The following is a 15610-nucleotide window of genomic DNA, read 5'->3' as shown; positions in this document are numbered from 1 at the left end:
TACATTTTTAATTGTTTCAACCTTTATAATTATTTTCTTCTCTTTATTTTTCTAACTCATGAGCCATGTAAGTTTTAATTTATTATTTTTTCTATATATATATATATATATATTCTATTTTTTAAACCATTTTATTTTAATAGATTTTTTAATTAATTTATTTTATTGTATTTTTCTTTTACTTTAAAAACTTTGGGGGTCTAATGATCTTCCGTTTAAACGATTCAAATTATACGATCAAGAAGTAGTTCAAGAGAATAGGTTTGAATTTTGGTAATTTATTAAGTCTAATTTTTATACAAAAGGTTAAAAATATTCTGAACTTAAAAACTATTTAATAATAAAATTGAGTTTGTTCAAAATCGTAGAGAGAGGAAGAAAAAGTTAAAATTTTTTAACTAATTACAAAAATTCACCACCATCAAAGCTATTAAATTTGAGTATATTAAGTGAGGATTAATAAGAAGCAAACTAGAACGATAAATATAAAGTTTTCTATTTCTCTTTATATAGTGTTTCACTTTAAGTAACTATTTAAATAGATAGTATTCAAATAACAAACAAAATAATAAAAAGATTCGCATTAGATTATGAAAGTTAATCTCATCCTTATAATACAATGGCATTATTTCAAAACATGTAAAATAAAATAATAAAATACACTTAAATTAATGTGCACAATAAAATAAATGTAAAACTTAGATAGTAGCAGTCAAATATGAATAGCAATGGTTATCTTTTGTCCCAATGTACTATATTAAATTGCGACTTAAATTTATAATTATTAGTTTAAAAACTTACAATTATGTATTTTTTTAATTATTTTAGTTAAAAATAATATATTTTGATATTGTTTTTTAGAATTATTGACATCAAATTTTGATAATTTGAAAAAAAAATTAAGTGCTTTATGTCTTACTTCTTTTAACAAAACTTCAACAATTCATAAAAGTTAACAAATAGATAGTTATAAATCAAAGTGATAGACAAGATTGAAAGTTGCGATAATAATACTTGGTGATAATTAATTACGGTCGGGTGAAGAGAAGGTGAAAGGAGAAGAAAAAAATGAGAAAGGAGAACAAGGTAATATAATAATGGCGATGCGACCATGACAAGTATGTGTATACATAATAATAATAAGAAAAAAAAAGTGTTTGATATAGTAAAGGGATATAATAAAAATATAAATTAATAATTTTAAAAAAATAATAAAAGTAAAGATAATTTAAAAAATTAAATATAAAATTAAAAAGAAAATTAAAATATTTTTTATCAATTAGAATTATGCATGAAGATAAATAGTGTTTTAAATATAAATTTTTATCTCGACTTCAAATTAAATACTATTAAAAATAAATAACTAACCTTAATAACGTTTATAAATAGTTAATTTGTAAATAATGCTTTTAAATTTTTATTTTGATTTTGTTACCTATAATAACAACATACTAAATTTGTTTAATATCTTATTTAATTTAAATTTATAAATTTTATACGTTCTAAAAGTTAATTTGATAATTTGGATAAAAATTTTAAATGCTTTATGTCTTATTTCTTTTAGTGAAACTTCAACAACTCATAAAAGTTAATATAATAGATGGTTATAAATCGAAGTGATAGACAAGATTAAAAGTTGCGATAATAATACTTGGTAATAATTAATTACAATCGGGCGAAGAGAAGGTGGAAGAAGAAGGAAAAAATGAAAAAGGAAAACAAAAAAATATAATAATGGCGATAAGACAATGACAAGAAAGATAATAAGAGAAAGAATAGTATTTAATATAGTAAGGGGATATAATAAAAATATAAATTAAATTTTTTAAAAAAATAATGAAATTAAAAAAAAGTTAAAAATTAAATATAAAATAAAAAAATAAAATATTTTTTAACAATTGAAATTATGCACGAAGATAAAGAGTCTTTTGAATATAAATTTTAATCTCAGTCTCAAATTAAATACTATTAAAAATAAATAATTAAACTTAATAATGTTTATAAATATTAAATTTGTAAATAATATTTTTAAATTTATATTTTGATTTTGTTACACATCATTTTTAATTGAATAATATTGAAGCGTTTATATAATTATTTTTATGGTCAATAAATTTGACAGTTTTTCAAAACTCGAAAAGTTATTGATAAGGAGATGTATGATAAATTATGAATGATTTTTTCTAAATACACAATTTTTATACTCTCCTTTTTTTATTAATTATTCTTACAGTTTGATATTTAAAACGAAAAAAATAAGCATTCACATTTTTTATATCTTTCACTATTTATAAAAAAATGAAGGCATCTTCATATTCAGATTCATATTTTAACCTACTACTTAAAATATATGAAGACAAATATGAATATTCATGACATTTAAGTAAAAATTATTTTTTATAAATAATTAACATATATTTTGGTTTATGTATACTCTTTTTGAATTATGATAATGTTATTATCATTTTTTAAATTATATTTTTTCTGATAATATATATACTTCTCTATTGCGAGCTTTTATAATTTAATATTTTAAAGATTTTTTATAGTAATTTTGACTTAAATAAAATATAATATAAATAAGATCACGTCAATATTAAAATAAAAAAATACTTATCTAATAAATTTAGAGAAGGAATAATATATTAACAAAAAAATAAAATTAATTTCTTAAAAATAATAGAAAAGCGGCTGAACAGGCACGACAGTGCCTGTTGAGCCGCTAGTTTATATAATTTAATTTATTTTTAATATATATTTTATATTTTAATATATATTTTATATTATTAATTAATTTTATTAATTGATTTTAGTGTATATCTAATATTATTATTAATTTTATTATTAAGAAAACTTATAGGTATTTATGTTAAATTACAAGTTATTCTAGTATTTTTAGTTAATTCTACTACGTTCTTAGCAATTTAGAATGTGTTTTTGAGTTCTGATAGAATAGAAACGAAAGGCTTTGAAAAAATCAAAGAGAATAGAAAAAAAAATGATTTTATTTTTTTAGCATATTTTTATTCTTAAATTTAAAGTTTTTAAGATGAACAATATGGATTTTTATAGTAACGTTAGGCGAAAAGAAAATTCAATCAAATTACTAATAAAAAAATTAAATATATTATGAAAACATTAAAAAAATAAAATTCGTTGTTCATAAATTAAAAAAATTACAAAGATAATTTAAAACTATTAATATATTTTTTTAAGATTTTTACTAACAATTGTCTTATTTTTTTAAGAGTTATAACTTGCACTTATAGTAGTTAAGAATTTCCCCAGCGATATATAAATGAAGGATTTGGATTTTTTAAAGTTTGAATTTCATTTTAGAGAATAAAATATGATCTCTTACTATTAATTTTATAAGTGAGGTCAATAATAAATATAAAAGAAAAACTATTAAAGAATAGAAGATTACATTTACTTTTTAAAATGAAATTCAAACTTTAGAAGACACGTATAAGCGCCTGCGCCCCTGGTGTTAATAATTTCATCATTCAATAATTTCTAATAAATACGATTAAATAAGTAACAAGACCTTCATCATTCAATAATCACTGGTGAATAACCAGGAAGAGGAACAATACAATGACTTTACATGTACATAGTTTCCAGATTCTTTCCTTTTTTTGTTTTCTTTTCTCCTAATCTCAAACCACTAGACAGTAGAAATGAATTGAAAGATGAACACGTTGACATTTTAATAAAAAAACAAACGAAACATTACCATTACATCAATAATGATGATATTAATCACATTGAAATACATCTTAAGACACCTATATGGCTTAAAATGCGCCAATAGCTGTAGGGTACAAAGCCTTGGGATTGTAAGACATACAATTGGGAACATAAGTTGATGAAATTCGTTTCTTGGAAGGATCCATGGAATCTATGGCTGGTTGGTTCAAATAAGCATACTTGCTTTTCGTCCACCTGCAAATTTCAAAACAATTACAAAAATAAATAACAATAAATGTACTAATTCAATCTAGTGTACAAATAATTGCAAAGCAAGTTAATAAAATACAATAAGTTATAATTCAAATAACATAACAGTCTTTATATTCTCACTTAAAAGTTTGGGTTCGAGTCTCACTCCTAACTTAAAAAAGAATTAATAAAATATTTTATAAAATAATTCTATAGTAAGAGGGAATTTACTAACCAGTCCTTTATTCCAACACGCACTTCCTTGTCTTTCCCTTGTTTTCTGCAATCATTTGGCACTGCTACCCCTTTGACCATTTTTTTCTTGGTGTCACCTTCATCACTCTCATCCCTCAAGGACAATTCAAAGTTCAGATAATCTTCCTCCTGTTCTCCATTGTCCATAAGAATTCAACATAAAACGGCAAACAATAACTTCAGGGTTAGACAGAGGAACAGAACCAAGGAACAATCACAATTCATAATATATTATAGGAAGTTAGTCACCACACCCAACTATAACAAATTTCCATTGAGAGTGAACAAGTTACTTTTTAACTAAATTCAACCGTCTTTTTTCTTTTCTTCTTTTTGTTCAATTTAGTTGAATTTGGTTATCAAAATAACTTGTCATATAACATTATCAATTCTGTTTGCAACATTAAGATTATTTTCTATCACTCTTTTCCTTAGTTGTCTTATACAACAAGAAAGGAAAAAAGCATGTGGATGATCATGATCTTACCGAGAGATTTCGAGCTCGAAGTCTTGCTGCTGCCTTGATGGCAGCAAGGAGATGATCCTCCTCCTCGATCCGCTTCTGCCTCCAAAACCTCGCGATTTCTCGGTTCGTCACGCTCTCCTCTGCTCTAGGTCTTGTGAATCCCCGGAACTTTGGAAGCGGAGGAGGAGGAGGAGGCGGCCTTGGAACCACTCTCTTTGTCCTTGATCCAACTACATCACTTTCTTCCTTCCCTTGCTTCATTATAAACAAACTTTGCTATATATATTCACCTTATTGTTTCCTATAAAAAAAAATAAAGGTGATCATAGAATGAATCATCAACATCAAAATTCTCCTATTTAAAACCATGATCTTATGATCTTAGCTAACAATCTAAACCTACCTTTCACACACTATACGGAGTGGTGGTAGAGATTACACTAGCATGTGGAATAGGAATATCTTAGTCAAGTGGAATATGCAATAATAACAATAATGTTGTGTATATAGCAATCCCTCTTGTTGCGTGTGGACACCAAAGATTCAATTTAAAAATAAATTGGAATGGTTGTTGCGGCTTTCATTTCTCAAAGAAGTGACTTCTAAAGGAGGTTACCTCGTCCCTATCAGGAATCTTCAATGGATTATTGTGGTACTTAGATCAGCATAAGCAACTAGTCACTATTAAATTAAAGTAAGGATTTTGTTAAAAAGCATTTATTTTATAAGGTTTTCAATTTGAGAAGCTTTGATGATTTTTATATAAAAAAAAATTATACAATAAATTTTTTTTTTTCAACACAAATTTTTCATATTTGACCTCTTATCAAAAGTGTTTAGGGAATTCGTTAACTAAACTCTTGAAAATAAAATTTTATTCGAAATTATGGCCCAACCTCTGGTTATTGTAGTCAGTGGATAATGCTACTAATAATACAAGACCAATTATTGAATGAGAATGGGAATTAGATCAATGAAAGCTAGTTAAATCGTAGGTGAATTCCACACTTAAATACTCTTCTTGAGAATGGGTGACATTTACCATTCAGTTTCCAAGTCTTAATGCTTTAAGTTTCTTTCCCTAATCGTTTTTTCATCTAAAGAAAAAGTAAAAAACTAAAGTATATCGAATCACTATTTTACCTGATTTCATCTCGAACCACTATTTTATAATCTACGAGGAAAAGACCGAAATCAACTTTCTTGCCAAATATTTTACCAGATTAAGTTTTCTTTGGGAATGAGCTAATTTACTTTAGTTTTTTTTTTTAATGGACTTTAGGTTAAAGTCCTAATGTATAAACTCGAGTTAATATTCAATTTGACCTCTAAAATTTAAAATGAGATTCAGATTAACTCTTAAAATTACGATTGACTTTTTTTTGTGACTAAATTATTATTAACTTAATTTGGCTCCCAAAATTTACAATAGTAACTCACGTTAACTCTTGAGCTGCTTTCAGTGAATTAAGTGTTGACTTTGCACGTTAAATTTACTAAGATTTGAACTCCTCGCCTAAATTTCATGTGACCAAGGCCTATTAGATTTCCTAAAAGCTTAATTGACTCTCCAATATCCTTACAAGCTCAATTTGAAAATTTTGCAATCCTGGCAAAGAAATCCAAGTTGCAACAAATTAATCTACCGAATCAACATGTCATTAAAGGAGATTAACTTAAATATTAATGTGAGGTACAATTTTAAATTTCGAAATCCAATTTGATTCTATTAAAAATTTTAAGGTCAAATTAAATCCGACTTTAAATTTCTAAGGGCCAAATTGAGTATTAACTCGTATAAAAGACAACCAGTACCGGCCCTTCTACAAAGCAAAAGGCCAAAATCAACTCTGTTGGCAAATACGATAAATTTAAATAGAGGAGAATACTGCAAAATCAACGGTTTTAGTTAACCACCTAATACTTCTCTTTAATAAATAAGATGGGGATGGAATTATATTCTAAGAAGCAAAGTTATAATATTTCATCGTAGGTTGATCACTATCTAAGTTTCTTATTGAGGTTTGACCACCTTCCAAAAACAATTAAGATAATTGAATCCAATCCCTCCGCAGTATCAAAATCTTCAACATTAGAATTGCACAAGTTTCTTTAGATAACGTTAACATCATCTGTTATTATCATAATTCGGTTCAAAGAATCTCAGCTCCAGATATGTATATGCTAGATTTGAGGACTAGTGTTTTTAAATGTACAAGAAATTTATAGGACTGCCAAGACAAAAAACTTGGTAACCTTAACTGTTCAAGGTTTGTGACACATGGATGTGCAAAAGTTTGCATATAGTTTTGTGATTTCCCTAGCAGTTTCATTTCAATTTTTCTTTTCCTTGTTCTTGTTCCCAAAAGGAGCAACATTTGTGCTTTGGATTCCTTTCCTTCATAAATCACTTACATTAGAAATTTGATTATTCGCATGCTAGTTGCCAGTTGCCACTATACAAGCTTTACCATTATAATATAAAATGGAAATCAGAATGAACGGTTGGCAACAAAAGAATAAAAGATATAATAAAATATAAAATACGACCTTTCCGGTGCCCAAGACCAAATATTACTTCGTATATTCTACCGCCAACGCTAGAGTTTCATAGTAATCTTGTATACCCCAAAATGCACACAACGAAAGAAACAACCAAAAGATGAGAAATTGAGAATACAATCGAGAAAAGAGACTAACGATGCACCTAATTCAGGTAGAAGAAGGTTTCTTCTAATGGAACATATTACCAATTTACCATATAGGATAAGCTGGCATCTAGTGCTGTAGATTCTACTCCATGTAAATTACCTATAAATATTTAATAGAGTAAACTAAAAAAAAGTATTTTCTTTTCTCATGTTTTTTAGACACGCCATGTCATATAAGAAAATAAATTGCAAGAAGAGAAACTCTTGGAGACTAGCAATTTTTATTATTTTTGACCAGCACAAACATTAAATTGTCATTTTACTAATTTATGTGTGTAAATTCTAAAAAAGCGTGGATACAAATTGTATTGATTCATTGGTGCAAACTGTATTGATTTATGTGTGTAAAATTCTAGTAAATATAAATGCAAATTATATACTTCTTGTGTGCAAAACATCTAGAGATATGGGTGCAAATTATTGGTGGCTAAGTGCTGGTCAAAAATGAAAATATTTACTAGCTATGTAGCATTGCTCTTGTAAGAAATTACATGTGACAAAAAACATATTACAAGACATGAATTCATAGTGAAAAGATCACATATGACAATATTATGTGAAAAAATAACATGGCAAGATTCATTTGTGCAAGGAGATACTCAAGTTAATGGTCTAAATCACACTCATATCTTCAGCAGCAACTTTGGATTTGGTAAGATTGTGGACACAAACATGGAGAACATGGTTTTTTTGACAGTCAATTTCATACTAGTCATAAGAGAATTCAAGAAAATCTCTGTCTGATGCTAAATTCATAGGACTGTGTTAATGCATCTCCAAAGAAAAAAAAAAGGATAAAATTTGTTAAAAGGAGTCAGAAGGAATCATTGTACATTTCCTGCAGAGAAGAAAATATCACCTCAACCTTGATCCAGCAAAAATGAAAGACTATCTTGGATTACTTATGGTTACCAAACAGAACAATTCAACATGACAATACACATATCTAGAATTATTCTCTCAAAACTATCATAGCCAGACATAATTCATATCCAACTTGACATTCAATCAGAATTCAGAAACCAAGCATAAACTATACAATAAACGCAATCATATGCAAATGATGATTAATTTTGTATACATGATAATGAAAGCTCAAAATATAAAGTACATAATATACAAAAGGTGGATACTCAGGCTAAAGTGATAATTGAGAGCCAATAAATGATTTAACTAATTTGACTAAATTTTCATCTTTATGGTTCTCAGCTCTCAGTTATCCCGTGTGGTCGACTCCAGCTAAGTTTTGACGATAAGACTTAAGAGGGATGTTGAAGAATTGTGAGTGCTTTGGTCTTGAAACGGTACCTGGGGGCACGAGGTATGACCTGGCTGGGACCCATGTGGAACTGACCGGGAGTATCGGTGAGTGGAGGGCCGTCGTCGTAGATGTAGCCAAGGAGATGGGCGCAAGAGTTGCAGATCATCTTGGTCCTCTTTCGTTGGATGCCCCAGTAGTTTAGGGTTTCGAAGAAGGGTTTGATTTTGTCCTCTTTCTCGAATCGGAGCTTGGCGGCGTCCACGGCGGAGAAGGAGACGGAACCTTTGTTGCCGGCCTCGAAGTAGAAGTCCGGTGGGAAGGCGTAGAAGGATCTCAGGTTGAGGTTGGTGCCGCAATGCTTGCAGCTGTAGGTGGAAGCCATTGTTTATGCTGGTTTTATGTGCGAGTGAAAAGAGAAGAAGAAGAAGAGGGGAAGGTAATAGCGTTGTACATGAGAGAAAGAGATAGATGAAAAGTCGAAAACGCGTGAGTGTTGAAGGGTTGAAGGTGGAGGTGTTAGTTGTTGTTTCAACGGAGGCAGATGGCGATGGCGTAGAAGACAAGGTGGCTTCTTTGCGCCAACAAATACAATTTGGGAAAAATTATTGTAAAGCTAGGAAGATTTAATTATTAAAAAGGACCTTTAATATTAAAATTATTAAAAAGAACTAAATCTTCTTATAATATTTAAGAAGAAGAATCAAATCTTTTTATAAAGAGACAAATATATCTTTAATTATTTTTTATTTATTTTTTATAATTTTCTCTTAAATAATAAAAATTACTAAAATAATAATAAAAAATAAAATTTTAATAACAGTTTTACTAAATATTATTTTCTAAAATTGGTCATCTAAAATTTTAAATTAATAATTATTCTTTAGATACTTACACAATAATACTTATTTCGTGTTATGTATTATAGTAAATTGAGTTTATGAACCGATTCAATTTATCATGTATTTTCTATAATAATAAATTAAATTGGATTGATTAGATTTATTAAAGAATTTAGTGCAGATATAATTTTTCACTTGTTTTAATAAATTGAAATGGCTTAATTCGATTTATTTAGATATTTTATCTTATTAATAATTAAATTTATCTAATTTAATTTATATAGATATATTTAAAACAGATGTGTAATCAAATAATTTTATGTAGGACATCTGTATAACTTTAATCTCTATTTATTAACATAAATTACCTTTGAATTTATATCATGTTTTATTATTATAATTTAATGGCTAAATTAACATGAATGCTTTTTTTTTCCAAAGATAGAAGACTCAAATCCGCGCGACCTCTTAATTGAATATGGGGAGACCTCTTAAAAAAAATTAACATGAATGCTATACCCCAAAGAAAATATAAAATGCATGGTCTCTAAAAATTATAATCTTTATGTTGATAAATTTTATTTTTCTTAAAATTTTAATAATTTTTATTTATTTTTTAATTTTGTGATCTTTACCCAACAAGAAAAATAAAGTTAAAAAATTAGAAAAGTAAAAAAATACATAAATAAATAATAAAAATTACTAAAATTTTAGAAAAAAAATGTTAATATAAAAATTATAAAAAATAAATAAAAAATAATTAAAGATATATTTATCTTTTTATAGAAAGATTTGGTTCTTTTTCTTAAATATTATAAAAAGATTTGGTCCTTCTTAATAATTTTAATATGAAAGGTCCTTTTTAATAATTAAATCTTTCTAACGATCCTTTACAATAATTTTCCCTACAATTTGGTAGCGTTTGGTCAGGGGAGTGAGACATAAGAATTAAGAAATAAGAAATTAGAATTAAAATTTCAGCGTATGTTTTGTAAATTTTAATTCTTTTAGGATTTTTAGAAAGTGAAAATATAAGAGATTTAAATTTTGAGAATGAATATTGAAATTTTAATTAAAAATATTTTTATTTAATTTTTTAAATTTTAAATTTATTTTTTAATTTTTATATTTATTTTAAATTATATATAATACTAAAATTAATTTAATTTAATGTATTTTATACTAAATATAATATAAAAATTTAATTTAATTTAAGTCTCTTAATTTTTATTTTTTTGTCTTAATCTCAGTTTTTCAATTTAAATTTCTTTTCTAAACGCAGCCTAAAATTAACTGGGACTAGTGTTAAAAGATTGGATCAATACTGTATTTCACATTTTTAACTATCAATCTGTAATTAAAATTTTAGTCTTAATAAATAAATTTTTTGTCCTTTTAATATCTTAAAAAATAGACACATAACTACAATTTTTTAAAATGAATACTTAAATTTTAATATTTTTTAAAATACTCTTATTTTTTAATTAACAAAAGTATTTAATTAATTCTATTTATTTTAATTTTTATATTTATCTTAAACTAAATAAAATAAGACACAATTAAATTGAAAAAGTATAAAAAAAAATTTAACAACGTAAACAATTTGTTAAAAAAAAGTTCATTTGAATTTTAAAAATTAAAATTTGAATTAATTAGGTTAATCGTAATTTTAAATTTGTTTTTATTTTTGCTGCAACTACTCTCTTGTAATTTTGTGCCACCGTCGCTGTTGTATTTCGATCTCGGTATCCCACATATATTATCTCGTTATTTATTTCTTACTAAGTAAATTGGATGTTTATTTTATTATGTATACGGATATTTTTTTATTCTAATGTGGATGTTTATTTGGGTATACTATTAGTATTTTTCTTGATTTGCTTTATTATGCATGCACATGCTTCGTAGAATGTTTGTTTTACTATGTATGTGAATGATTCTTTTCAATAAGATGTAGATATTTATTTAGGTCATATCATTTGGGAGAACGAAGCAAAGCGGCATGCGATAGAAGTGACGAAGACATGACGCAGCAGCGTGGAAGCAAGGGCAAAAGTGCAGCACTGAAACAAGGGCAACAATGCGACATCACGGAGGGGAGAAAGAGGCATATAGCGGCAGCGTCACTTGAGGGGAAAACAGGGGCAACGCAGCGCATAGAAGAAGAAGGTACAGCGGCAACGTCGAGAGCAGGGGGCGCGAGGCAAGGAAGAAGAAGGTGTAGCGACGGTGCGGGACGCATGGAAGAAGAAGGTGCAGCAGCAGTGTGGCGCGTTGCTTTTTCAGACAGTGGCAACGGCAGTGAAGTGCATTGGTGACAGTGCAACAGGAAAAGGGAAGTGAAGCGACTGCGGTAAAAAGAGAGAATTGCGAAAGGGGAGAAGTTAGGGTTGTGGTGAATAAATAAAATGGAATGTTTTTTTTTGTTTTAGTGGTCTTAGAGGGCAGCCTAATATTACGTTGTTCGCACCCTTCATTATTTATCTAACAGAACTCAATTCAATTATGTATAATTTACACTAAATACAATACAAAAATTTAATTTAGTCTTTATTTTCTAGTTTTTATCTTTTAATTTGAGTCTTCTTTTCAAATACAATCTTAGAAAACTACTCTCTAAAATATATACAAACTTCTTTTCTTATTTAAAAAAAACTTTGGCACATTTTGCTTTTTCTTTTTAATTATAGAAAATTATTTTTTAATTAACTAATATTAACTAATTAATAGTTTATGATTACAATCTAAATAGTCTCGAACCCATAAAATTTTAGTTTTTTTAATATTTAAAAAAATAGAGGCCAAAGTTTTGGAGATAAATATTTAAATTTTATTTTTTTAAATATTTTTATTTTTTAATTAATAAAGATATTTAAATAATTTTATTTATTTTAGACTTTATATTATTTTAAATTAAATAAAATTGAGACATTACTCAATCATATATTTATATTACATACAACATAAAAATTTAATTTCATATCGATTTTTTAATTTCTATTATTTAGTTTTACTTTTCTTTTTAAATACAGCCTTAGAGAACTACTTTCTTTTTGAAAAATACATATATATTTTTTTCTTACTAAAAAAAACTTTGGCAAACATTGATTTTTAAAAAAATATACGAAACTAGATTTATAATTTAGAATTAAAAATTATAAGTTTATGATTAAATTTTAAATTTAAAATAAATAAAATAATTTTAAAAAATGATTAATATTATCTGAAAAAATTAATTTTTTAATATTTTTTTCCAAAGATAATAGGTTATATTTCATTAATTATTAAAAAATGAAATATAAAGATGTCCAAAAGCAGGACAGCATAATAAAAGGTGGGGATTTCCCAAAAACACTACACTGAAGGTATTCATCCAACGGTGCGTGGTCGAAAAACGAAGAAAAATCTTAAAGAAGAAATAATGATAAATCAAATTGAATGCACCTAAGAGCTTGTCTCATGGAGATGACGACCTAAACTGGGAGTTCTTTGGATTTCACGAAGCAACTTGACAGAGCTTGCTAGAATGGCAGACGGCATAGAAGTAGAACCTTCAAAAATCAACTGGTTGCGAGCTTTCCAGCAGTTCCAGCAAATGATGGCAAGCAATTGAGAATTACGGTCAGCATTTTTCAACGGGTTAAGTATCTCTGTTGATGCAGTCCACCATGTCCAAAAGTCGTTAGAACTCTGAGGGGGAAGACAGTCACGAAGATAACTATGAGACCATACGTCTTTAATTCTAGAGCAATCGATCAAACAATGAGTGACTGTTTCTGTTGCTTCATGACAGCAAGGGCATATTGGTGATATAGATGGGATGTGGTGATGAATCTGAGCAAGCACCGAAAGTCGGCCATGGAGAGCTTTCCAAATAAATAGCTTAATTTTGTGAGGCAAGTTCAACTTCCATAGATCAATCCACGGCTTTTTCTGTTGCATATAATTAGGGCAAAGCTCCAGAGGCGGATGGTAAAATAAATAGCCAATTCTGTGACCTGAAGCTGTATCATAGTGCTTGGATTTGTTCAAATCCCATTGCAATTTGTCCCTACTCTGCTGAATTTTAACTGATAAAATCCTGTTTGCAACGTCTTGGGGAAATAGTTCTTGAATGAGATTCTGATTCCAATTTCTATTTTCAGTAATTAGATCTTTAACTTTTGGAAACAACTCAGAAATAGCCTGTCTATTTGGCATGTCAGAAATCATTAAAAGATACGGAGGAGGCAGCCAAGGATCCTCAAAGGTTAATTTATAATAGGGATTCGATTAATTTGATTACAACTGTTGTGGACACGCGGGGTGAATTTGTATTCTAAAATTCAAAGCTCAAATATAGAATTCTTTTATTTTGAGAATTTTATTTATTTTTTATGATATTTTTTAATTTGATAAATAAAAAATTAATTTATCTAAGGAATTACTATCCATTATTTAGCTACCATCAAAATTCGAACTTAAATATAGTGCTTGTTTGGTTGTTATTATTTTGATAAAAAAATATCTTTTTTATTTTTTAGTGTGTTTGACAAATTTTTAGTAGTAAAAATAAAAGCATTAGAAAAATAAAAAAAAAACATCTTTTTTAATAACTTGTAATTTACATTTTTTTAAAAATATTTTTTCTTTAAAAAAAGATTTTTTTCATGTAATAAATAAAAAAGTACTTTTATATTATTATATGTACCCAAACATAATTGATAGAAAAAATATCTTTTTACATAAGATACTCAAATATAAAATTATTTTTATTTTTTTATAAAATCTTTTAAAAAAAATAATTTAAAAAATATCTTTTTTTTTTAAAACTCACCCAAATAAACTTATAGTCCATAATATATTAAGAGATAATATATTTAATCATTCAATAAAGCCTCGGTTGTAAAATCGGTTGTTTTTATAATTTCGTAAAAAAGAGTAAAAGATAAAGTAAAAAAATGAAAAAGTCTGCCTAGGAAGTTTTCAAAAATATATCCAGACCACTAGTGTTTTGATAAACTAAATTGGCCTTTTTGGGACCAGAAAGGAAATGGATTTTTTTACAACATAAAAACAGATAATATAATCCCATGACAAAAACACCCCTAATATAATTGATCTCACTCGGCCCATAAGAGGAAAAAGAATTCTCACAAACAATTGGTGGCTCAATTAATTTTCTAAAAATTAAGATTATGAAAATCGAACCATTCATTAAATTACTCAAAATACTGATTCATTGATTTAAAAGTTCAATAGTAATTTAATTAAAATAATCAAATTATAATAAAATAATATAAAATTATAAATAAATATATAAAAATATAAATATATATTATATAAATTTAAAAATTACATAAATTAAAAATATAAAACTAACTAAATTTTTATAATTTTATATAAGTATAACGTAAGAGTTAAATAAAAAATAAAATAACCAAATATAAAATTTATATTTGTATAAAATTCATGATAGTGTATATTATATCTTAAAGAATAACCACAGAACAAAAATTAATTTAATTATATCACAATTTGTAAAATTTTCTTTTTCATAATTTGTATTTTTTTATTTAAAAAGTAAGTGTATTTTATATCTTTTCAATATATACAGTTTAAAATAGACGTATTATATTATTATCTTGAAGATAAGATTAATTTATTATATAAACAAAAAATATTAACAATAAAAATCTTATAAATAAAAAACAAAACAACTTTATTTATCGGGTCTAAGAACCCATTCCGATAAATACTTAATCTAATTGTCAAATGATCAACCTAACTCTAATTTTTTTTTTTTTAAAAACAAAAGGTTTAACATACACATTATAGTAGTATTTGTTTTCAAAAACTGGCACTGACACTAAGGTCCAATTTGGGTAAATAACTTAATTAAGTTACTTTTGAAAAAATAACTTAAACAATAAATGCTTATATAAAAGTAACTTATAAATAAGTTATTTTGTATTTGGTTTTTTAGTTTTAAAAGTGCTTATTTTAAGATAAGAGTGATAAAAAGTTTTTTATTATAAGAGAAGAAATTTTTTTTTAACTTCTCCATAAGCACTAAAATAGCTTTTTTTTTGTTTTTTTTTTTCCCACGGTATTCCCCAACCCGACAGGTCAAGGACTAATCCGTCGCAGATTTGAG

General features: G+C 26.4%; 2 protein-coding genes across 2 annotated transcripts; both read right to left on the bottom strand.

Moving 5' to 3' along the window:
• Positions 1–3534: 3534 nt before the first annotated feature.
• On the bottom strand, positions 3535–5267 carry LOC130982221 (uncharacterized). Its single transcript, XM_057906120.1, has 4 exons — positions 5067–5267; positions 4685–4964; positions 4178–4326; positions 3535–3945 (listed from the first exon to the last, which is right to left on the bottom strand). The coding sequence occupies exons 2-4, from the start codon at positions 4922–4924 to the stop codon at positions 3798–3800; spliced, it is 537 nt and encodes a 178-aa protein (XP_057762103.1). The 5' UTR covers positions 4925–4964; positions 5067–5267; the 3' UTR covers positions 3535–3797.
• A 3081-nt stretch (positions 5268–8348) lies between these two features.
• On the bottom strand, positions 8349–9195 carry LOC130979398 (uncharacterized). Its single transcript, XM_057902831.1, has one exon. It carries the CDS (start codon positions 9015–9017, stop codon positions 8634–8636), a length of 384 nt encoding a protein of 127 aa, XP_057758814.1. The 5' UTR covers positions 9018–9195; the 3' UTR covers positions 8349–8633.
• Between the last annotated feature and the right edge of the window lie 6415 nt (positions 9196–15610).

Source organism: Arachis stenosperma, chromosome 5 (genome assembly GCF_014773155.1).
Source record: "Arachis stenosperma cultivar V10309 chromosome 5, arast.V10309.gnm1.PFL2, whole genome shotgun sequence".
NCBI classification, from domain to species: Eukaryota; Viridiplantae; Streptophyta; class Magnoliopsida; order Fabales; family Fabaceae; genus Arachis; species Arachis stenosperma.
The sequence above is the reverse complement of the archived record's forward strand: the minus strand, read 5'-3'. Positions and strand labels throughout refer to the sequence as shown.